We start from the raw sequence: 26,645 nt of genomic DNA, 5'->3' as shown, positions 1-26,645 counted from the left end.
CAGAGGAGTAGATAAAAGAAGATGTGGTACATATACACAATGGAATATTACTCAGCCATTAAAAGGAAAGAAATAATAGCATTTGCAGCAACATGGATGGACCTAAAAATTATCATGCTAAGTGAAGTCAGTGAGACAGTGAGACACCCATCATACACCATCACTGACATGTGGGATCTCAAAAAAGGACACAATGAACCTCTTTGCAGAACAGATACTGACTCACAAACTTTGAAAAACTTATGGTTTCCAAAGAAGACAGGTTGGGGGGTAAGAAGAATGGGCTGGGGGTTTGGGATGGAAGTGCTATAAAATTGGATTGTGATGATTGTTGTACAACTATAAATGTAATAAAATTCATTGAGTAATTTAAAAAAAATAATATTATCTCTTCTGAAGTAACCTTGCAATATGGAACATATACATAGAAATAAAATTGCTTCAAAATATTTTAAAATATGTGATTAAACTATTTTTTTATTCTGTATACTTAGTTATGGTATGAGTTGAAAACGTCTACAGCTCTCATTGGACCACACATGGTGAACCTGTTTGTATAGTACTTCCTCAATCTTGGAAAGTAATTCATTTTGATATTTGTTCAAACAAAAACATCAGAGACTGTGTGTAGGACACACACACACACACAAACACACACACCACGAACAACCCTTAAAAATGGAACAATGCTAATCCAGATTACCTGGTGAGTAATCTAGGTAATCAAAATTAATCTGGAAAATAGAACTACAATTTTAAATAAATCAGGGTTTATTATTTTAAAAGGTAAATTTCCCACTATATAGTCTAATATTTCCTTTTATTATGCCCTTGTTTTATTACCTTCATCATCTTTGATTTTCCCTTTGAGGATTTCTACTCTTTTTTTGGTCCTTATAAATCCTAGTTCCTACTAATAACCAATTTAAAATCTTATTTTTGCTTTTTTTATTATTATTATTTTTTAATTTTTTTCCCTCTGTACAGCATGGGGATCAAGTTATGCTTACATGTATACATTTTTCCCCCACCCTTTGTTCTGTTGCAATATGAGTATCTAGACATAGCTCTCAATGCTACTCAGCAGGATCTCCTTGTAGATCTATTCTAAGTTGTGTCTGATAACCCCAAGCTCCCGATCCCTCCCACTCCCTCCCTCTCCTGTCAGGCAGCCACAAGTCTATTCTCCAAGTCCATGATTTTCTTTTCTGTGGAGATATTCATTTGTGCTGGATAATAGATTCCAGTTATAAGTGATATCATATGGTATTTGTCTTTGTCTTTCTGACTCATTTCACTCAGTATGAGAGTCTCTAGTTTCATCCATGTTGCTGCAAATGGCATGATGTCATTCTTTTTTATGGCTGAATAGTATTCCATTGTGTATATACACCACATCTTCCTAATCCAATCCTCTGTTGATGGACATTTGGGTTGTTTCCATGTCGTGGCTATCGTGAATAGTGCTGCAATGAACATGCGGGTGCATGTGTCTCTTTTAAAAAATCTTATTTTTAGAAACATATCATCACAGGTATTTGCATTTCAGTTCAACAGTTTCCAGGCAGGAATCTTATTCAGTTCCTTTTCATCCCAGCATCTTAAAATGCACAGCTGTGAATCAATGTGTCTCATGGCCCAACAATCATACCAGCTATCACTTCCTAGAACTGTGTTCATTTCCTAAATGGATTGTCTTCTCTATTATTAAAAATTTAATAGGGGGATTGCTTCACTCTTTTACTCTGCTTTCCATAGCATTAGCATAGTTTTGAATTCTGACTGTTTTTACTTAGTATTACAAGAACGAATGTGAAACTTACATTTGGTTGTAAGTGAACTTCTTCTCTGTTAACAAATTCCAGAAATTTATTTCCATAGACTTATATACATGCATGCATACAAACGTGTATGTACACACGGAAAAGGGTAGCAGGAAGGGTGCCATTTACAAATTATCATTTCAATTTGGAAATCCTTTTTAGGTATAAATGTGAACCCCCATATTCCAGTCAAGGATGGGGAGTATTACTCCCTCAAACTGGCCAAGTAAGTGGGGATTTCTTCACAAATGTATTTAGTGCATTATAGGGGATACAAGGGGGATTACGGAAATATAAATATATGAAAACAAGAACTGTCAAAACGTCCCAACAGTTGCTTCAATGCTTGTAACCATCCATCTTCCATTTTTTGCCTATGGTCGTTATCGTCCTCCGTTACCATAAAGACAGATTGCACTGGTCCTGGGGTTTATCTCTCTCCTGCCCTTACTGAACATACTGAAAGAATACACTGCTTTAGCAGAAAGATTCTGCTTAGGAATCATCCTGCTTATCCTTTCTCCTTTCCTTTCTACAAGTATCATGTTCCTTACATGGCCAATTAGAGATGAGCGCACACTTCATACAATTTCTCTTTCTGGGTAAGGCTCAGCCTGTTTAAAAGACTAACCAGAATTTTTTATCTTCCTTCCTTGCTTTGTTTTAGTTGACAGCGTGTATTGCTGTCTGGCATCCCAGACACTGACCTGCCTGTCCTGTGGACCGCCTTTCTCTCCCCAGTAGAACATGAGCATCACATGAACAGGGATTTGTCTCCCTTACTTTCACTGCTGCATCTTAGCAGCTGGAGCAGCTAAGTCTACACCTGGCACATGTTATACACTTAACAAGTATCTGTCAAATGAACTGAACCAAAAGCACTGGAGTAGAGTAATGGAGGAAAAAAGGAACGCTGTCACTGGGCCTAAATCCACGTATTTGTATTTCAAATATCTTTCAACTAAACACTCCAACATTTGCTTCTACTTAGAGCCACTGATAGATGGTTAGCCTTATGACAATCCACTTGTTTATAAAACTGATAATTTCATATATTCTGTGATTTCCAGACTCAAGAAAAACTAGAGGGAGTTATTATTATGGTTTTATAATAATAACACATCGTTAAATGTATATAGGTAGTAAATTTTATGGACTATACTTATAATAATTTACTCTAATTGTCTTTTTAAAATGAGAATTATCTCCCATTTATTCTTACGGAAAAGAATGGAAGTGCAGAGAGAACCCCAGAGGTCTTCGCCAGTGGTTGGGGAGGATCACCCTCTGAGGGGAGGAAAGCTCGGTGACGCTGTCCCTGCTGAGTCCCAATGAGAAATGTACTTGACAAGACTGTTCTGAAGTGTTTTGCAAATACGTCCCTGTGCACTTGCCCAACCCCACAGAAAGCAAGATGCCAAAGCACAGTGTGTACCCAGAACAGTCAGAGGCCACTGCCAGACCACAGCTAAAAGAAAGAGGAGCTAAAAATCTTCACTCGTTAATAATTAAATTTAAATTATAAAGAAATAAAGCACATTTTTCTGAGATATTTTTGAGTTTTGTTTTTGTTTGTTTTATTTTGGAAAAGCACGAAGCTCTCTGGTTAATTTAAAGTAGATAACCAAATACTGCCAATTTCTTAACAGGGAAAATATCTATCAGATTCGTCACCTCCACACCATATGGTTTTCACAGGATTTTTAAGCAGAGAGCTACCATGAGGACAATGAAAGCAAATGTAGCATATGGACAGGATAAACAATCTTGAGAGGCAGCAATTGCAAAGTAAAGAAAGCCTTTCTTACTCAAGCTGGCATACGGATTTTCCTGCCCCAATCTCACCTCCTCCCACTGCCAGAGAGTTAAAGTAAAAACTCACGTTTTTATGGTTCACACATTTCATGAGGACCAGCTCCCGGTAAGCTCTCTTGGCATGAGTTTGGTTCTGAAAGGGTCTGCTGAGCTTCTTAATGGCCACATTTCTGTCAAGAACAGCGTCATAGGCAGCACTGCAGAGACCCAAGAGCAATGCAACATTAAGAACAAGGAACCCTAAGAACTCCTGCCTACAGAACTGTAAACATGGATGAGGAAAATACAAGTTTAGACTCTGACTCAAATACCTGTTCCTCAAGTCATGTAGCAATCAAGCCGTAAATAAAGACAGAAGAGTGACTAGCATGGCAACAATCTACTTGCTAGGAAGAGAAAAAGCATCTTGCCCAGAAAATGGCATACGACTGCATCAGTGAGTAGGGGACCCAAGTAGAAAGAAAAAAGCTCAACCTTCTCATGAACCATGTGACTGCGGAAAGTCATTTAATCTCTCTGGGCTTACATTTCTCATCTATTAATACCTGATAGTTGCCTGTAAAACTATCATTCTTTGCTTATTTTAGGTGGACATTCATTCTTTCCCCAGTCATAGGAACCAGTTTTTAAGGAGTGACATTAACTGCCATGTATGCTCAGGTGGGCTGATGCTCAAAGTACACCTGTTAACAATAACCAAGCTTGACATAAGGACTGTGATCAGAGAGGATTTCAGAAGCATAGACAACTACATTTAAACACAAAGACGGAAATGAATGCTACTAAGAAGCTTCCAAACTATTTGAGAATGATAATGTACCATGCTTGGAAAAGCAATCAATACAGGGTATTGTTTCTCCCACATTCAGAATACAGGGGTCTGGGGAGCAAATGAGGAAGTGAGTCTCTTCTTGCTATTATACCGAATGAACCATTAACAATTTTTCCCATCCCTGAAAATTTGGTTGTGTTGGCTTTTGTCTTAGGTGCCACGAAGGAAGGTAGCAAACCAGTATCCTATTGATCTACTGAATTGGAAATGACATTTACCATTTAGGGCTCTGGCCACTAAACTAAAAGATAAAGAAAGGGATTGCCATATTGCAAGATAATGATACTCACAGGATGAGACTGGACAAAGTCTTAGATTTCGTCTTGTCCATGCCTCCAATGAATACTTATTCCTCTCCCAAATATCTCCATCAAATTTTGATCAGTCTCTGCTTGAACATTTTCAAAAACCTGGGCCCCTTTATATCATAATCTGTTGTTGGACAGCTCTGAGAGTTAGAAATGTCATCATTCGAATAAACAGAGTTGTTTCTTTGTTATTTCTATTGACTACTGTCAGCCCTGTCTCCCAGAGCAACTCAAAATAAAGTGTTCCCTTTCCATTATGATAGACCCACAATGCGTGAAATCCATTTAAGAACCTTATACAATGTCTGGTCTACTCCATAAGCACTCAGTAAATACTAAATAACTCCTAGCTTCTCTTATTTTGCACCTAAGTCTTTTCTTTCTTAAGCTAAATATCACCAGCATCCTACCACCATTTGTCAGAGTATGATTTCAAGTCCTATTACCATCTGGTCAGTGTCCTCTGAATGTATTCCCGGCTGTCGATATCCTCTGAAAATGATGTGGTTACTCCCAGCATGGAGTATCAGTGAAGACAAGGGAAAGGCTATCAGCGCCTTCATTCACTCACCTGCTCATCCATTCTGTTGACACAGGTAATACAGCTAAGTCTGTCCCAGTTTCTTTGATAAATACATCACACACGACTAACTCACAGGGAGCCTACTTTAATTAAAAATACTATCTTTTTAAAAAAGAATGCTGCTGTTCAACTCTGTATGTCAGCATTGGTACTTCTGCTCTTGTGTTTGTTCTTATTAACCTGCCAATGGCAGCACGAGAAAAAGAAAGAGTCAAATGGCCTACATTTAATAGAGAGTGTACAGGAACAACAGTGAATTTGGAAATACAGGAATTAAACTCGCTTTCTGAAGTCAGGAAACTGTATCAGAAGGAAATTGATCAGAACGGTCACCTTAAAGAGAAAGACTAAATTTAAGCAAAACCACTTTAGGTGAGTCCTTACAAGATATAAGGAAGGAACAGCATGTTTGTCGCAGCACTATTCACCATAGCCAAGACATGGAGACCACCCAAATGTCCATCGACAGACGACTGGATTAGGAAGACGTGGTATATATGCTCAATGGACCATTACTCAGCCACAAAGGAGAACAAAATAATGCCATTTGCAGCAACATGGATGGAACTAGAGACTCATACGAAGTGAAGTAAGTCAGAAAGAGAAAGACAAATACCATATGATACCACTTATATCTCGAATCTAAGATACAGCACAAATGAACCTACCTACAGAAAAGAAACAAACTAGCTTTGCTGCTGACCCAAAGTGGAGCTCTGACTGTTACACTTTCCGGCATCAGTTTCCTTGTACTTAAAAGCAGCGATGGCAACAACGTGACAAGAATGCCGTAGGGAGCCAGTGGGAAGGAATGTACCTACAGTGCCTCACCTAGAGGGAGCACTCCATAAACCGGGACTGTTACTATTTTTAAACTCCATGCCCTTACTGGAATCGTTGTGAAATGCAGGGCAGGGTTTAAAAAAATTCCTTTTTTTTAAATATTTTTATGTGCTACAATTGGACATGTATCTACTAATCAGCAATTTTTAACCTTTCTACTAATTACAAACCCATTCAACTATACACACTATCTTGACTACACTTCACAAGTTTGTTCCATGATATAAAATTCTGGGGCAAAAGGTTTGTTAAAATTCAGATACGTTACAGCCATACTGTCCCAACTCTACTGCTTAAATAGGCTACCCGGTGTGATTTGGGTTTTTTGGTTTGTTTTCTTGTTTGTTTCCACTTTTTTAATTGCTAAATGAATTTATCATATCTGCAGTTGTATAATGATCATCACAATCCAATTTCGGTGTGATTTTTTTTTTAATGAACCCTGTATTTCCGGTGATCACATCCTTCCTTGATGACACACAGGCTATCTTTTCTAACCAACACTGCAACCAATCAGTGTCAAGTGCAGCAGGTATTCCGTATAACCTCTCTCTTCATCTAAAGAGATACCAACATTTTCCTATCTACAGTTGTATGGAATGCTGTGGTTTGGTTCACTCAACTTCCGTTTACTCCCTTGTATCACACTTCCCTTCACTGAAGACTTGAAAGACACACATGCAATTCCAAGACGCCTCTGCAGCTAGGACTTAGGGCCCTGGATTCCACTTCGGTCCTGCCGTGCAGATGCAGCCAGGAGAGATCTGTGAGGCCAAAGCGAGGGCGCTCATCTTTAACACTTCTTGGCTGGCAGGCAAAGTCTCATGAGAATGTTAGTGTGTCTTCTGAAGCAGTGCCCCATGTCATTCTCCAGATTCCTAGGTGAGAAGAGGGTGTGAAGCAGAGGCAGCAGGGGTCTCAGATTCCAGAGCCCAGTCCCCAGCACGATGGGGGAGTGATGATGGCCGTAACGAGTGAACAGTTCCAGCTCTGTGATTCCCAAAGCTTGACTTCAGCCGTGCATTCTGAAAGTTTGGTTTTTCTAGGATGCTCTCAGAGGCTGGAGCTCCCCTGGTGATCGAGCTCTCTCATGTCTGGGCCTCATTCCAGGAGGCCCCGACTAGAGCCCACTTCTCCAGGGCTTCCAGCGACCCTGCTAGTACTTAGCACTTTCCCGTATTAAGTCTTTGCCTACTCACGATGTTTCTGTCTCCTGTGATGAACCCTGGCTGACACTGCGATCTTCCTTGTTTTCTGTAATTCCTCAGTGATTACTGGCAGCAGCTTAGCAAATTCATCTGCAAATTGGAATCCATCACTGGCGCTGCATAGTCACATATTAATGTCTGAAAATTTTCCAATACCCTTAAGTCATTCTTTTTTCGAATCTGGGTCTATGGAATCTTACTTTTTTTTTTTTTTCCCAATAGCTTTTCTTTTTTCTTCAGGTTAAAAAAAAAAAAGATAAATCTTTATGATGATTTTCCAGCAATTTCTAGCAACTTTTCAGCAATTCTGCTGTAAATTTTCTAGCAATTTCTTGACATACAATACTAATTCACCTCCACTTCTACCAGGGTTTTTTCATAAAAGAAAAATATAGCCTTCCATTGTTATACTCCTGTCATTTAATCCAGTTTTATGATGCAACAAAGCTATGTTTGCTTCCTTGAATATATCTATACAAACACACACATCCCTGTAGGCAAGTTTCGTTCTCAACACAAAATCATTCTTTTTTCCTTCTGGCAATTGCAGACAACCTCTTGTTTCTTCTTCCTAGGTCACAATTATTTACTTGATAATTTCTCTTGTTCCCCTTCCCTATCACATTTTAAATGTTCTTGATCAAAATTAACATGTTTCAGGGCAAAAACAAAGACAAACCCCTAGGCTTTATAAGTCGAACTCTATGTATTAAAAATAAAAATTAAAAAACCTTATCCTATGTTATTGGAGCACTTTCAACATCTTAAGCCATAGCTGGGCAAGCCAAATTCCATCCCAGAATGTACACTCATCCTTCACTGCCCTTTTCCCGTGTCCCCATGTTCTCACTTTTCCAGAGGCATAGACTTTAATTGAAAACTGCTGGAGTTCCCGTCGTGGCTCAGTGGAAACAAATCTGACTAGCATCCAAGAGGACACAGGTTCAATTCCTGGCCTTGCTCCGTGGGTTGAGGATCCAGCATTGCTGTGAGCTGTGGTGTAGGCGGTAAACTCAGCTCACATCTGGTGTTGCTGTGGCTGTGCCGTAGGTCAGTGGCTATAGCTCTGATTCGACCCCTAGCCTGGGAACCTTCATATGCCGTGGGTTCAGCCCTAAAATAAAAAGATGAAAACAAAAAAAAGAAAACTATCAAAAAACAAAACAAAACAAAAAACTCTACCCTGGGCCCTCAGATATCTCACTTTCATGCTCAACCATGACAGTCCTTAGACATACTCTCAGAACACTGATTCTCCCATGGAGAAGTATGTTGGCCAACCTGCAAAATCACTTCTGCCTCAGGGCTTCTGCATTGGTCCTTCTGCCAGGAATGCTCTTCCCCATAGCCCTCTGTCCTATAATTCAGGTTTCAGCTTCTCTCACCTCCTCAGAAGAGGCCTGCCCTAATCCTCTCATCGTAACTCTCCTCATACGTCAACAGTTAGTTTTTTGATTTGCTAGTTTGTCATTGAATTACCCAGCCATGTCAATTTGCTTGTATGTTGTTAGAGATGATTTTTTTGTTTAAGGGTCGCACATGAGGCATAAGGAAGATCCCCAGGCTAGGGGTCAAATCAGAGCTGCAGCTACCACACTGAAACGGGGGATCCCAGCCACGTCTGCAACCTACACCACAGCTCATGGAAACGCTGGATCCTAAACCCACTGAGTGAGGCCAGGGATTGAATCCGCATCCTCTTGGATACTAGTCAGGTTTGTTACTTCTGAGCCGCAACAGGAACTCCCGAGACACTTTAATTACATGTCATACAATTATGATGAATCGTAACTTCACTAATAAATACATGCATTATATTTTGTAACAGAAAGTCCAGAAGTAGGCATACCCGAGTTTCGGGGATACGTTATAAATCTCACAGGCCCTACGCATGTTTGGCTTCGGATTTTCTGAGAATTGTTGGGAAAAAAAAGGCAATATCAGAAATGCATTAGAGCATCAAAGGAAAGTGTGGGTGCTCAGTGCTGCACAGCCAGAATTCCCCTTCAGGAACAAAGGGCTTTTTCTCCCAGCTCCTGGGAATCTTGCTGGCAAACAACCACTCACTTTTTGGTCCCCTTTGCTTATAAGCTCTGCTGATTAATACATTTCAGACTATGAAAACCTGGCCACCTTTCCCCAACTTAGAGCAGCAAATCTACAAACAAGTTAGATGAGGATCAGAAACTGGATGACGTCAGAGTGTGCTAAGGAGTGGAAGTTTATTGAACACCTCGTCTTGACTTGCGCAAGTAACTCTACTCTGAACCGACAACTCGCAAATTGGCCTCGCGGTAAAAGGTGCTATGTCTAAAGACCCTAAAGGATGTTCCTTTGGCCCAGAGGTTGGTACCAGCTGAGGACTGAACCTCTGTCCTGACTCTCCAGAGACACTGCTAATCCCACTGTGCCACCCTGGGAACTTCACTTTTAAATATTTTTGAAGTCATATGCTTTATCTTTAAAATTCATGTAAAATGTGTATTTTAATCCCATATACATCCATATTTATTTTAACATAAAATTTCACTTCCTCTTGAGTCTTCACATGACATCTGAGTTCCAGAAAAACCTGCAATCTTCTTCATGGGGCTCTGAGTCTTCTTGACACACTGCAACCAGCACCCTGCCCTGCCTGAAGCACAAAGACTGAGAAACGGGAGATGAGCAGATAGGTTGATTTCTTCTCACCAAAACTGTATCAGCATTTCTAGACAACAATAATGTGACTTCTACCAGTAAACGTCCTCCTGGTATCCAATAACTTACCACATCTGCTTTAGGAAAGATCAGCTGGGTTCATCCTCACACCCATAGCTACTGACGTGCAGTCAAAACGCGAAGATGATAGAACTGCTAACCCGAGGTGACAAAAAGGCTGAGCATTTAGGCAATTTTGATTTTAGTGTGGTGTTATTATAGAAACTGAGATTGGGTTTCTTCCCACAAAAAGTTTTATTAGTCATATAGCACAGGCTGTCGTTAACTTAGGCAGGAAAAACCCTGGGCTCCTAAGTTTTGACTGTAATAATTTTATAAGATAGGCACTCGTTATCCCCATTGCTCAGGTGCCAACACTGAGACGTAATAATAATGACCAGTACTTACTTGTTCCAAGGAGTTTTTCTTCTAATTCACTTGCTTCAAAAGTTTTTAACATTTTCTACGCACTAACTCATTTGATCCTCACCAAAATCATATAAGCATTATTATGATCTTGTTATAGCTATTTTTACTATTTTTGTATTTCTTCCACGAGTTTAAAATTATTTCAAAAGTTTGACATTTCATTATAAATATATAGAAGGAGAGCACACATTTGAAAAATTTAAATGTAACATATCATACAGCTCCGACATTGTGAGATCTCTTAATCTTCCCCCGGTCTTTATTATTAGAATTTTCTGTGTGTTCTTTACCGTCTCCATTATTCAAGCCCAAAGGACAAGTATTTGCAAGTCATCCCACTAACATGGCAGCCTTTCTGATTCTTATTTCACAGTTAATTCATTCTTCATTCATTTCTACATTTGGTCAACAAATAGTTCAATAATATTTATTTAGATAATTGAAAGAGTTGATACTAGAAAAATCACTTCATGATAATAGCTAAAATTTGCATTTATTGTCTGGACAGATACCAGTGAACCTGTATTTTTACAGAAAATTGGCAAACTGGAGAGCTAAGGAAACTGAGGCTTGCTCGTGGGAGTTCCCACCCCAACTCAGCGGTAATGAAGCCGACTAGTGGTCCATAAGGATGTGGGTTCGATCCCTGGCCTTGCTCAGTGAGTTAAGAATCTGGTGTTGCCGTGAGCTGTGGTATAGGTCACAGACACAGCTCAGATCCTGCATTGCTCTGGCTGTGGTGTAGGCCAGCAGCTGCAGCTCTGATTCGACCCCTAGCCTGGGAACTTCCACTTGCCACATGTGCGGCTCTAAAAAGGCCAAAAAAAAAAAAAAGTTAAATAACTTGCTCATGAAACAATTAGTACATGAGTGATCTGGGAATAGAATGCTCTCCTGTTTAAAGCTTTACTCCTTGTATTTATAAAAGAAACAAAAATTGAGCTTCCAGGAAGTACCAAATACCGGCATTTTTTAATTACAAAATATTAGATTAATTTCTTTGAGAAACATGGTGAAACCAGATAAATGTCTGGCAAATTCTGCAGATGTTAGTTTTTTGTTTGTTTTAAACAATACAAAGATTGTTCAGCAAAGATTTGGTCTATATAGTATTTTTCTTCAAAACCTACCTCCCTAAGAACTTTAAGCCGTGATGGAAAAGGGGCACTTGAAACGATGCATCGGGATTTCTTGGCACAACTGTCAAAAGCACCATACCCATCAAATACGAGTACTGACTTTCCTCTTCAACGCCTGCCCCCTCTGGTGCTCTGCACCTTCTTCGGCTGGCTAGTGTCATTAGCAGCCCCTTTACTGGCCCCAAATGCATTTCCTGACTAGCTGGTATCAATGGCCCTCCCACTGCATCCTGCTTTTTGTGGCTTTCTGTGTGCTCAGTTTAGGAACCCAAGGCATCCAACACTCATAAGCACCAAAATGGAAAGGAGATTTATTTATGTACTCTTCTGTGATGCAGACTGAATTTAGAGAGAGGTCAGAATGCATAATACTCACTTTAAGAAGAACAGAAATTCTCTTATCACAAAGGTTCTTCCTGTGTCACTGGTAAAAATTAAAGCAGTGTGTATGTATGCACGCAAGTGCGTGTGTGTACACATGTACAAACATTTTATATTTTTATTAAACATTTATTCTAGGACACCATAATTAACATATAGAAGAAACTGTGAGCTCAAATTCTTTGTCTGCTAGGATTATAAAAATAATACCTCTCTCTGTCTTTTGGTTAAGCTCTATTAGGAAACGGAATTTCATTGTAACATTTCTTTTCAATTTGAACTAATACTCAGTTTTGAAAATCAAGTTAAGACTGCTGCGTGGCACTCTATTTACTGATCTTCCACCATGTCTCATTTTTACTCATAGGATATTTTTATTTGGATAAAATTAAAAACTTCATATAAGTGGTTAAATGTTGTTAGATCGTGTCATAAGTTTCAAAATTAAGCAAAAACTTGCTACTCTTTATTGTGACAGATATGAAAAAATACAAGTTCAGTTTCTAGTACTCAAAGAACTATAACATATTGGGGAATAACCTAAATAACATATTGGAGAATACCTAACACAGGAATAAAATACAAACTGAAGACATTAGGTTAAAAAAGAGAGAAGAAAATACTAGATGCTAATGGAAAAGTCCAGTTTTAAGGAAGTATGCAGGATGGCAAAGAGGATAATTGCTGGAGGTGGTAAAATGGACAGGGACCTCGCTGCAAGTGCAGAGATTAGCTTCTACAGGATAAAACACTGCACAGCATCAGTGCAGTGTTTCGATGCTGGTACAGAGAGAGATGCTGGTGGTGGAGAACTTGCGGATCTAAGTTTCTGTTGGTTTTTAGTTTTGCAGTGAAACAGAAAGCAAGGTCATCAGCTGAGAGGAAGGATGCAGGAAAGGTGCTCAGAGTTTTGAGGGTAGAATGAAGGGACGCAATTGTCACCTATGATAGTAGACATGTAATGTACTAGAGATTCTGGGCAGTAATGACGGTGCACTTAATCTCTCGGTCTTGAATTCAGAGAAAGCAGTCAACATGACCAAGCTTTTTTCTCCAGCCATATGTACCTTAGTGAGGAGGACTAGGTTTACACATTACTTGAGTTTTGCCAGGAAGGAAGAGAGAAGAAGATAGTTGAGAATTTACATGTGGAATAGATTATGAGGCACAACAGCTAAGCTGTGTATGGAGGAAAATGGGTACAGGAGGGGGTCAGGAATAGAGAAATGATGGCAGGTCTTTGCAGGACTGGAAATAGGGTGCTAATATCAAGTCAAAGGCACCACTCCTTCTAGAAACAAAATTTCAACTGAGATAGTTAATTTAGCTTCCCTTTGATAATTAAAACCATAAATAAACAAGATCCTGAGAGTATTTTTGCTTATTTTGTTTTTGTTACCTAGCTAACAGGGATACAAAAAGTTTAAGAGTCAAGAAGAAATACGGAAAATAATAAACATGGAGAATTATCACTGTAGAATGTGGCATTGAATTTGAGGATTTAATAAAAACCCAAACTGTATGTCAAAATTATCATATCAATTTGGAAAAGCACAGTTAGGGAAATATCTACTGAGCTAGGGATTTATCTTAGCATCTGTACTAGCTGTATTTTTTAAAATAGGAACTATAATTTTCCCCTAGTTTATATCATAAATTATAGCTGTATTGCAATTTCAAGATAGAAAATGAGAAGGAAAAAAAAGAGATCTCATGAGTTTATGATCAATTACTGACAGTATGTTGTGCCAAAAATGCAATTAGTCAATTGTTTCCACATAAATCCTGTTTGTAACGGACGTAAAATGTTAATGTTAAAAAATGTTCTGCTGGTCTCTAAATATTTTACAATCACGTTATTTATGACACAATGCAAATATCATCTCACATGAATGCTGATACTGATTATCAAAATGCCACATTTAAACTACAAAAGACGAGTGTGAAACACTAACTTGGAAAACACAGCCAATGATATTTGATAAGAGTAATGAAATAAATTGACGGGTGCCAGATTAGAAAGGGTTTATCAAATACGAATTCAATGGAACACCAACCTAGAACTTAATTCCAATGGTCACCTCATTTTTTTTTTTGTCTTTTTGTCTTTTTAGGGCCTCACCTGCGGCATATGGAGGTTCCCAGGTTGGGGGTCGAATCGGAGCTACAGCTGCTGGCCTATGCCACAGCTACAGCAATGCAGAATCCATGTCTGCAACCTACACCACAGCTCACAGCAATGCCGGATCCTTAACCCACTGAGCAAGGCCAGGGATTGAACCCACAACCTCATGGTTCCTAGTCAGATTCGTTTCCTCTGTGCCACGATGGGAACTCCTGGTCACCTCATTTTTATTCTGCCTTTTTCAGAAGATAAGATACTAGTCTAGTCCATAAAGGTCTCAAATAATGAATTAAAAAGCAACTCAAGTGATCCTTTTTACTTAAAGATAAAACTTGGCTATAATTCTTCTGTAATTTTATTGCTGATGCATGTTGAGTTAAAATACTGAACAGTACAAGCAGTTATTTTTGTAGTGATTTTATATTGCCTTCAGTTGACTGTTGAAAACTCAAACAGCACACATTTTGTATTGGGAAATGCGTCTAGCCAAATACATTTATATTACTGAAGACTCATAACTAGTATGGCTTTTAAAACTACTGATTGACTATGAGAGTCATAAAAAATACCTATTCAAGACTATGAAGTCAAACTGATTTAATTCTGACATGGACTTCAACAAAAATTTGCCTCAAATATTTCTGATTTCAATCTTAACTCCAATTCCTTTAAACTTACAAATAATATATTCTAAAAGAGCAATTCACATGCTGTTTATACTTAAATTTTCTCAGGTTAAAACCACTGCCTCTTTTTACTCCAGTTTCTCTTTCATCAACTTTTCCTTCTATCGGGTAGAAGTGGAGTGGCTGCAGGCATTTTGGGGACCTAGCTAAGGGGAAATTAAGTTAGGAATATATTTATATTTTGGTTCAGTGGGTTATTGTGTGCTTCACAGTAATTATATTTCAATTACTGAAGCTTAAAAGGGGGGTAGGCATTCATGCTAAGAATACTTCAGCCCTGGGTACACTCACCTGGTGTTGTGACAGAAAGTGACCGGGTCAGAAATTATCTCACACTGTGAAATGCCTGACACTGGAAGTATGCAGGTATGTAGGCAACGGTGGAGAAACAAGGTTTGAAATATATGAAGCCAGAAGATAGTCTGTGAACAACTTTTTCAGCAGTAATAGTCCATACATAAAAGAAACTAAGGTTTTCCCAAACTTGACAACAGTTCTAAACATGTGTATGACATTATCAGTAATGAATTGTGAAGCTGAAAAGTATTTTCTAAACTTTCAATAATAAAACATAAGTTTTGAAGATATTTGAAAATGACATATCTGATGAAAGGTTAATATTCAAAATAGGAAAGAACCCATACAACTTAACATCCAAAAAAAAAAAAAAAAAAAAAAACAACCAAAAAGTGGTCAGAGAACTTGAATAGACCTTTTTCCAAATAGGACATACAGATGGCTGCTAGACACATGAAAAGATGTTCAATAACACTAATCGTCAGTGAAATGCAAGTCAAAACCACAATATCACCTCACACCTGTCAGAACAGCTATTATGACAAAGACAACAAATAACACTCATGCACTGTTGGTGCTAAGTAAATTATAAATTGGTGTCACCACTATGGAAAACAGTATGGAGGTTCCACGAAAAATTAAAAGTAGACCTGCTGTAGGATCCAGCATTTCTCTTTATGGGTATTATTTCTAAAGCAAACAAAAAATATATGCACCTCTATGTGCATTGCAGCATTATTCCTAGAAATGAAGATATAGAAGCAACCTAAATGTCCATCAATAGATGAATGGATAAAGAATCTTGACATTTAAACCTAGAAATAAACCTAGAGAGTATTATGCTAAGTGAAATAAGTCAGAGAAAGACAAATATTGTATGATATCTCTTTTTATGTGGAATCTAAAAAATACAACAAAGTAGTGATAATAACAAAAAAGAAGCAGAACAAACCACTGTTTACCAGTGAGGAGGGAGAAGGGAGGTGGTAGGTATACCGGTGAGAGAGCGGTATGGGATCAAGAGACCAAAACTGTGCATAAAATAAATAAGCAACAAGGATATACTATACAACACTGAGAAATACAGCCATTATTTTATAATATCTTTAAATGGAGTATAATCTATAAAAATATTGAATCATTACGTGGTACACCTGAAATTAATATAATATTGTAAATCAACTATATTTCAATAAAAAGAGAGAGATTCATCCCGTCAGCTTTGCTTAAAAACCAATTGCTTACACTTTCACTAGGAAAAGAAAGCACTGCTGAATGGTTCTGACTCTGATAAAGTTCTTTCTTAAATCCAACCAAATCCATCTCCTAAAAATCCTACGTGTGTCCTCTGGAGCCAAATGGAGCACACTTACTCATTTACTGACAGGTGTCTTCAACTATTTGAAGACACCTTCCATCTGCCTGAAGAGTCAACCTCTCTCCAAATTAAGTATCCCCAGCTCTAGATCCAACAACCATACCCTTCCCATGTCTATGATCAAGTGTAACCGTGCGTTCACAGACCACTAATTTCCCCAGCCACAGAGCCATATATTCACACCACTGCATGGAAAAGGACCTTTGTCAGATACATTTTAAAGTTCAAAGTGACTAGTAATCAAATCTTGCAAAACAGCATCAGTCTCCACCCCATTCCCTCTATCCCACTGCTGTCTCTCTCTCTCTCTCTCTCACACACACATACACACACACACTCTCTCTCTCTCTCTCTCTCTATCTCCAGTCTATTACTTCTATTTGAGCTGTGAGCTGATAATAACATTCAGGTGTTTCAGATTTTTCAAAGAAACAGAAGCCAATAAAACGGAAAAAAATATTACCCTTGGCAGTAAAAATTATATATTCTCCACATCACTCAAATGAAAGGAAATTTATGTACACATTCAGATTCCAACTGGCTGCAGTTTATACACACATGTGGGCACGAGTGTGTGCAGACAGGTATACACTCACACACACACACACACACACACAGAGACACATTTCCCTGGCTCCCAAGCCATACTTCCTACCAGATGCACAGTAAATACTTTGCTAAGTGCTAAAAACACTGTTGCTTGACAGCAGCAATTTTCAAAAAGGAAGAAAAGTCATATTGTGCATTTCCATAAATAGAAAATGGGCTACATATCAAGACTTTGAATTTTTAGCTGGAAAGACTTCTAATCACTGAACCAAGACACTCATTTATACAAGAAGAAATTGAGGCCTAAGGCTGACAACTGACTTACCCAAGGCCACACAGCTTATTTGTAACCCAGATTCTACAAGACTCTGTCTTGTGTTCTAAAGAGTACAGCTACACTGCAACGTACAAGTCACATAAGCTCAGCATGGTGACTGACCAAGATTTACTGGAAAGAATCATGAAACCATCTTACAAAAAGGATATTATTTACTAAAAATGATGCCAAAAATTATAAAAAATATAAAGCTATATTTCCATGGTGAACATGAGGTACCTGACCATTGAACAAGATACTGAGAGGGACGGTACACACCTCAGATGTAGTGACACAAGATAATCAATCCCTGAACTGAAGAAAATCGCATCATAAGACCCATATGTTTGTTGGGGGTAACTGAAAGGGGGCAATCCTGTGTTCAATATTAAAAAAAACAAAGTTCTGTAGAATTTACTAATACAGATTAGACTTTTTAAAATGCCCCTGAGCAATCTACAAGGATAATTCTAAAGAAAATAATCTTTTGATAAATTGATATAATAAAAAATATAAGTATTATTCACATTTAGTAAGACAAAAAGAAATACTGAGACAAGACCAGAATAGAAAATAATGCAGATCAAAGAATTTTCACCAACTCTTTTACATGTCTGTGGGTATGGCTAAGCATACGTGTTTGTGATTGTGTATGTGTTGTTTTGAAATCTACATATGTTTAATGTTAAAGCCTATGATCATTCAGTTGAGGAGAAAGAGGATGTTTGAATAAAATTTCATTGTGTATTCTTTATGATTTGTACTTCACTGGATACTATAGTATCTACCTTTTTATTTTTTCATAGTGTAGATTCATTCTCATTTAATTGTATACAACCTTTAGAGTACCCCACTTCAAAATGTCTAGATACTGTTACATCTAAATATCTTCACTGAGCAGAACCCCCTAGTAGTTAGAGGAAGAGCAAAACCAGGCATATGATAATCTTCGGAAAATTCTGTCTGACCAGGCTTATTTCTGTTTCAGTATGCTCTACGTTAAGAAGGGACCCTCCCTTAATCCATAAGGTGTATATTTATGTAAAACAGGTGTTGAATTTCCTGATTGCAGCAAAGTTCAACAACATAAAACATACCTCCAATGCTAACAAGTTAGTGATTCAGTAGCCATTAGACATAAACTTGTCTAAAATCCTCCAGACATGGGAATGTTAGTGTGTTTGACACATTTCCAAGATCCCATTCTTAAAAAAAAAAAAAAAAAATCTCATCCACTTACCAGGATTAACTGAAGAAGCCTGAGGAGGGCAAATGAGGTGACCCTGCACTAGTTTTCCAGGCTACATAATAAATTACCCTGAATTTAAGGGTTTAAACTAATGAACACTATGATGTCAGGGGTTTTGTGGGTCAGGTGTCCATGCACGCACAGCCTAGCTGAATTCTTTGCCCAAGGTCTCACAAGGCTTCAGTCAAGGTGCTGGCAAGCTCAAGGTGCTCTTCTGAGTTTTCAGTTGTTAGAAGAATTCAGCCCCTGTGGTGCCAGGATCGATGTCCCTATTTTCTTGCAAGCTGTCAGCCAGGGGCTCCTATCAGCTGCTGGAGGCCACCTCCAGGTCAGAGATTTGTGGCCCACTTACACAGGGTAGCTTTATCCTGCAAAGCCAGCAAAGGAGTCTCTCATTCAGTCTCCTAAGATGGAGTCATCTAACCTAACCAAGGAAGTGATTATCCTAACACCTTTGTCATACGTTGTTGACTGAAAGTAAGACACCGGTTCCATCTGTACCCAAGGGGAGAGGGTTATGCAAGGGTTTGACTCCTGGGGGTTTACCTAAGGGTGTATCCCCCACAGACCTGCTACGAACTGAATGTCTGTATGCCTTGCAAAGCAATTTTGTTGAAAGCCTACCCCCTAACGTGATGGTATTGAAAAGTGGGGTCTTTGAGATGTACCAGGATTAGATGAGATCATGAGGGTGGAGCCCTCACAAATGAGACTAGTGTCCTCACAAGAGTCCTGGGACTTGCAGGAGGGCTTGCTTCCTCTCTCACCACGTAGGAACACAGTGAGGGGATCTCTGTGCACTTGGAAACAGGCTCTCATCGGACACGGAACCTGACCAATGCAGACAACCTGATCGTGGACTTCCGGCCTCCAGAAGTTAAGAAATAAGTTTATGTTGTTTATAAGCCACCCAGTTTCTTTTCTTTCTTTCTTTCTTTCTTTTTTTTTTTTTGTCTTTTTGCTATTTCTTTGCGCCGCTCCTGCGGCATATGGAGGTTTGATTCTAGGGGTCAAATCGGAGCTGTACCCCCGGCCTACACCAGAGCCACAGCAACGCGGGATCCGAGCCGCGTCTGCAACCTACACCACAGCTCACGGCAACGCCGGATCGTTAACCCACTGAGCAAGGGCAGGGACCGAACCCGCAACCTCATGGTTCCTAGTCGGATTCGTTAACCACTGCGCCACAATGGGAACTCCGCCACCCAGTTTCTGATACTTTGTTTTGGCAGCCTGAGCTGACCGAGACAGATTTCAGGTCAAAAAGTCTCCGCACTGAGTTTAGTCATCCCGGTCTCCTTGCTCTTTAACAAGTTTTCACTTCCTTCTCAATTAATTGCATTTCCTGACATGGAACAAGGACAAAGGGAAGCCGTCCATCTGGATTTTAACTGTTTCACAGGAAAAACAAAACTCAATCAAGAAGGGATGACAAGCGAGCCACAAGGAAATAATACAAATTGCATCCCTTTGGACGACCCAGAAAATTTAGCTACATCATCTGCTTCGCTCCTTTGTTTGAGGACTCACAATCAAGTCACTATGTTGAAGCATCAATTCATGGGCCTAAATATCAATACAAACTGCCAGACTGGACAATTCAGTTGCTTCCAGAGAGTCGGTATCCAATCTTGCCCTTTTAGAGCCCAAGGATAGGTCAATCCTAAAATATAACTAGAAGGTTGGTTTTTTTCCCTTCCATTTCAATTAACAAAAAACATTAAAGAGTCCAACCAAAAAAATTCATGATAAATGGAATATCTGTTATTATTTTATCCTTATTTCATTGAGTAGCACTGTTTCCTCAAAATTATCGATAGGATTTTAATTTTTCTGTGAGAAAACAAGGAAAAATATTGCTAGTTTCTTTAGTTTACTGGAAGAGATCCATTTTATTTCTCACAATTTCTGCCATAGATAAGGAGAGAATTTTAGGAGTTAACCATCTACTACACAGCCAAAGACTGTGCTGGGCACTCTCTATGCTCCTCTATTGACACCAAAAACAAGGATCAGAGATTGTAAGCAACTAACCTACATCACTCAGCTAATAAATATGGTGATGGTTATGCCAACCCTCACAGATTTTAAAACCAGATTCCTCTGGTATTTGCTTTTTAATCTACAAACTGCAATTCGAAAAGAAGGGAACTTCCTGTGGGTGATAAACTTAATTCAGGAGTTCCCTTTGTGGCTCAGTGGTTAACAAACCCGACTAGTATCCGTGAGGACGGCCTCACTCAGTGGGTTAAGGATCCGGCGTTGCCGTGAGCTGTGGTGTAGGTCGCAGACGCGGCTCGGATCCCACATTGCTGTTGCTGTGGCTGTGGTGTAGGCCGGCAGCCGTAGCTCCAATTGGACCCCTAACCTGGGAATTTCCATATGCCATGGGTTTCAAAAAAACCCGCAAAAAATAATAATAAAATGAATTCAAATTGAGATGATAAAGAAATGTGTGATTTTGAAAAGAATAAGTTTTTTATCACCAAAAGTTTACAGAAACTTACAAAAAGTAAACATGTAAGAATATAACCAGCCCCTAGATGCATATTTTTGCTTACACAATGTTAACATAATTGAATTAGTTACAAAATTTCAATATTAGATTTCAGACACACACACAAACATATATACACACATGTATCAGATATACATATCCTGCTTCTCTAGAAAAATTCTGCTTCTAGAGTTCCTGTTGTGGCTCAGAGGTAATGAACCCGACTGGTATCCATGAGGACGCCGGATCAATCTCTGGCTTTGCTAGTTGGTTAAGGATCGGCACTGCCAGGAGCTGTGGTGACATTGCAGACTCATCTTGGATCTGGCTGTGGCTGTGGTGTAGGCCTGCAGCTGCAGCTCCAGTTCAACCCCTAGCCCAGGAACTTCCATATGCCACGGGTGATTCTCTAATAAAAAACAGTCTCCAGAGTTTCCTGTTAGCAATAAACAATCACCCTCTTTAGGCAAATTTTTAGGAAGCGATGTTTATTCAGGATTCACTCTCTCCAAAAGTAAAAACAAAAAATGGCAAAAGGGAAAGTGTTTTAAAGTCTCACCATCTATACTCTACATACTCCGGTGTCTTTATGTATCAGTAACTGAGGAGAGACAGATCAACCGGTCCCCTAGTCATCTGGGAAAGAGGGACTACAGCATTCAGAGCATTTTTTTCAGAGTCAAGTCTCCCCTTATTTGAAGTGACTGGGAAATTTCTGGCTGTACAGACTCAAGGACATGCTCAGGATGAAGCCCATCAAAGAAAGGGTCATGCAGCAATTCTCAAACAGAACCCTCTACAAGAAACATCAGCTGTGAAGGTTACACACTTGTCTCAACCAGACCACTCACCAAGTTCTGCAAATAGCAAAAGCAATGGAGACAGATTACTTAAAGAATGCTGACAATTTTTGGTGGCAAAACATTGTTTTGCATATATCAGCAATACGAAAAGAAGGCTGCTGAAACTCAGTGCAGCATCCTAAGGATCACATTACAACTAGAGGAAATTTGAAACCAGTTCATGGTGCAAAAAACTCTGTGTTTCAAATGTCAAATACTCTTATCTTCCAAACCTCTCAGTGAATGTCGCACACTGCGCTTTGTAAAAACAGCGCTTTAGAAAATAGATGGTCATTGGAGTTAGACAATGTGTTAAAAATCTCATCCCTGCCAATGTCTGACTATGGGGGTGCGGGTGCGAGGCAAATTAACCTTGATAAGCCTTAGTTCCTCATGTACAAAATACAGATAATGATAACAATTTTGCTAAACTATCGTGATGATTGAGACTAGATACATATAGTATCCAGCGCAGAGAATGGCATATTGTAGGCATTCAGTAATTGGTAGCTTTGGTGTTGGCTGGCTATACCAAATAATGGCTTAATATATGCTGTGTGCTGACCTGTCAAGACAGGATAAGGCTCTGAAACTTGAGTGAGCAATGGAATCCCCGGGAGGCCTTGTTAAAACTCACACTGCTGGGCTGTAGCCTCAGAGTTTCTGGGTTCATGGGTCTGGGGTGGAACAAAAAAATTTGCATTTCAAATAAGTTCCCAGGAGAGTCCAGGTGCTGAGGCTGCAGCCGAGGAGTGACATTTGAGAAGTACTGAGGAAGGAGAAGGGGCACTGGGGTAGAGGCAGCTGATCTGCATATAAGCCTCAGATCTATCAGCTGTCTACCAGCCCTTAGGAGTTCAGAATCAATGGATAGATGTGATATTAAAACGAACGATGAGGATTTCCCTGGTGGCCTAGTGGGTTAAGGATCCAGTGTTATAACTGCTATGGCACAAGTTCGATCCCTGGCCCAGGAACTTCGTATGCCATAGGTGTGGCCAAATCAATAAATAGAAAATTAAAAAAAAAAAAAAAAAAAAAAAACCCAATGAACTGAAACTCAAAGGATCTAATACGAATAATTTATATGACAACTAGTAAACACTTCTCTATCAAGGCCACAGTTTTCTATCTGTAAAATAGGCAGTTAGATAACATGTGTTCTTGTCCATAACTGCACATATTTTAAGTATATGATTGTTCTCAAATATCTTGAATAGTTATTAGAACAGAAGACAGAAGAACTGCAGGCAATAACTCTTATCCTAAACGTTCAGATCCAGGCTAAAAGCCCTCTGCCTGTTTCTTCCCCTATCTTCGATAATGGGATTTACAGACCCAAACAACAACAAGTTGGAGCCACCACTACAATACATGGCACTAATCTGTTCATTATTCACTCAGTGAAGATTTTGTTCAGTGCCTCTTGTGTTCTAGACAGTGTGGAAGATTTTGGGAAAACAGAGCGAAGGAGACAGGGTGATTACAGCAGACCCGTGCCCACTTATTTATCCTATACCTTATGCTACATCATGGCTTCTTGAGAATCAGTTGGTCCTCACCCACATAATTCAGCTGCCTGGGACACATTTAGAGGGATTGAGAACTAAAATCCACACTGATTTGAAGCAGGGCCCACGAGTCAAAGTCGGAGGAACGAGAGGAGGAACTGGCAAAATCCATTATCAGACTCAGAAACCGAAGACGTGCTGTTTCAGAGCCTGATGGTCCCCCAGGATCCATCCTCTTCCTCTCATGTTAGAAGAACCCCCCTCCCCGAGACAGGCCCCGGCACTCAGCTTCCCCCGCAGCCAGTCTCACCCTGTGATGAGGTGCGGGAGGACGGATGGGAACAGAGTGAAATTCTCAATTTCTGGGTCATATCCATATAGACAGGTCGCTTACTTTCCACTTGATAGGAAGCAAGTTCCCACAAACTGGAACATGATCCTAGTGGCTCTGGCCATGTGGGCAAGAATGACATGGTCAGGGTTAATGTGTTTCAGGATCACCTTGTAAAACGGAATTTCCCTATTCCCTGGAACCATTGAGCCGCTCTGACTTTTATGGGGGAGAGGTGTTTAAGCCACTGTGAGTTATTAGAGCATTCTGAGGTACATGCTATCTAACACCTAAATCTAGAACTGGATCCTATGTACTAGACAACCATTTGGAAATATCCACTTTTGCTCATGACAGTAGGTCCAGCATCCAGCATGGTGCCTGGAACACACTAGGTATCATATAAAATTTTTCAAAAAGTGAAATAGAATAAAAGACATGTGGGCTCTGACCTTAAGTCAAATCATTACACTATGAAGAAATACACATGGAAACAAAAGCAAAGGACAGCTTTCTTTTCAGTCTTATTAATGCATGTTCTTCCCATTCTCCAAAGACGTATTTCACATTTTAAAAGTTCACACATAGACAAAAGTTTAAGTGCCTCTGACATGCTTTTTGATAGCCAAGAAAAATAGCTATCAGTTACTAATCTTGTTAAATTGGATGAAAATAGCTTTGACTCTCAACTGTATTGTTTGTGCTATTATTGTGTTCCAAAGTCAATTACTAATAAATATTTTTGAGTACATAGAACAGGAGTTAGCAATATAGCTATAAAGAAGTACCAAATCACAGGTCCCTTTTCTGCTGGGGTGTGTGTAAAGGAGGGAGTATTTTTATTTATGCATACAAAATAATAGCTACACCATGTGCACTTATAAATTAATTAAAATAGAAAAAAAATCTTACATTCTAGGTAAACGAGCATTATAAAGAAGGCATGTTTTTGATGACCAAACAATTACTTTAAAATTATTTTTAAATAACAATTCTACCAAGTTACTTGATTCCGGAAATGTTATTTATTTATAAAACTGGAATTTCATATTATTGATGTAAACAGTAGCCTGTCACTCACAGAGGTATGTTAATGTTTCTGCACTATTAGGGCTTTCGGAGCAAAGAAAAGTGCCACCTGGTTAAAATACAAATCTTGGAATTTAGAGAGTGAATAAATAGAGACTTCTAGAGAGAAACGTGTTGCTATTTCAAAGCAAGTGAAATTCAGAGCCATCCTTTTACTTTCCAAAGGACTGTAAAACAGGGACCTTTCCTCTCTCTTCGCAGAGATTTGTTCATATTGCAGATATTGAATTGATCTCTCTTCCCCTCTCCCTCTCTAGCTGTCCTCCACCGCTCAGAAGGAGATGGCAGCTATGTAGCATTTCCTATATAAATTCTGGGGTTTGGCGTTCCCATTGTGGCACAGCGGAAATGAATTTGACTAATATCCATGAGGATGCGGGTTCGATTCCTGGCCTCGCTCAGGGGGTTAAGGAGCCTGCGTCGCCATGAGCTGTGGTGTAGGTCGAAGACAAGGCTCGGATCCAGCCTTGCTGTGGCGTAGGTGTAGGCCAGCAGCTGTAGTTCCCATTCAGTCCTTAGCCTGGGAACTTCCATATGCCACAGGTGCAGCCCCTAAAAAAACAAAACAAAACAAAAACAAACAAACAAACAAAGAAACAATTCTGGGATTCCTAATTTCTTCTTCCTGACAGTGCAAAAAACCCTTTGCATGTACAGGATAACACTTGGCTTTTGCAGCACAGCTCTGAAAGGGGAGAATGGGTAATGATGCAGGTACTGCTGTAGATAACAATACTCTGCCTCTGATCTAGAAACTTCATGTTTGCATTTAGGACAAAACAAATAAATACAGATATTAAAAACTTAGAATGAGCTATAAAAGAAACAGAGAGCTATGAACAGCTCTAAATATGTTGTATGCTACGGACATGGTAGCTGAGTCTACCTATCTATTCCACACCTGTTACCATACTTAAAAGAAAAAGCTATCAATGCTAAGACACTTAAACCACTAAGTTTCATCCTCCTCAAAGTGCAAAGAAACAGAGGAGGGGCAATGTTTTAAAACTGCTCTGTGACTAATGCTATTCTCTTTTGTCCTACTTTTCCTTTCAATTGCCTTTTCAGATGTAGCTGCACGGTCAAAAGACTTCTTTGTCCATTCAAATCTCTACCTCTATTTGAGAGTAAAGCAACGTTATGAAGAAATGTTACACAATATATCAAACATGGCTCACTGTAAACAAAAGAAAGAAAAAGAATTTTTCTCAATTTTGCTCTTTCATGAAGAATTATTGCCTCTGTTCAAAGCTAAACCCATTAGCGTCTTCCTGCTTCCTCAGAAATTGTTCTCTAACAAATACGCCTTCCCTTTCTGGCACTTCAGTCTCTCTCTCCTCTCTCTCCCTCTGTCTCTCTCTGTTATCTGGGTGTCTCTCAGCCACCTGCTTTGGTGTCTGTCCCTCCACCGCCTCTCTTCCTCTCCCTTTTGTGCGTCTGTCATCTATTCCTCTTTCCCATGTCTATCTGCTTCTACATCTTTGTCTCCATCCTCTTCTTTCACTTTCTAGACCTCTCTCTCTTTAGCTCACTTTTCCTCTCCACACACCTGACCTCTAGCATCCAGCATTTCCTCTCTGATGGGATACACAGACGTTTTCTGTTTTTAAAGGTATATTCCTTCCTTTATCTGTAGGTTGCAAGCTCTTAAAACCCAAGAGCTCTCCTTCGCAAGCCAATTTTACAGAAAAGAAGTCCACCTGAGAACAGGGAA

The 26,645-nt window shown here is 39.3% G+C and overlaps 1 protein-coding gene across 13 annotated transcripts in view; it reads right to left on the bottom strand.

Moving 5' to 3' along the window:
- Positions 1-26,645, bottom strand: part of MAPK10 (mitogen-activated protein kinase 10) — a 305,758-nt gene that overhangs the window by 77,135 nt on the left and 201,978 nt on the right. For all 13 annotated transcript variants that reach the window (XM_021100770.1, XM_021100774.1, XM_003129341.6 and 10 more), the window contains one exon: positions 3,706-3,835. In XM_021100770.1, coding sequence (XP_020956429.1) covers positions 3,706-3,835 — 130 coding nt within the window. The remainder of the gene's footprint in view (positions 1-3,705; positions 3,836-26,645) is intronic.

This window comes from Sus scrofa, chromosome 8 (assembly GCF_000003025.6).
Source record: "Sus scrofa isolate TJ Tabasco breed Duroc chromosome 8, Sscrofa11.1, whole genome shotgun sequence".
In the NCBI taxonomy this organism is placed as follows: Eukaryota; Metazoa; Chordata; class Mammalia; order Artiodactyla; family Suidae; genus Sus; species Sus scrofa.
Note: the sequence above shows the minus strand (reverse complement) of the source record. Positions and strands in the feature narration are given on the sequence as shown.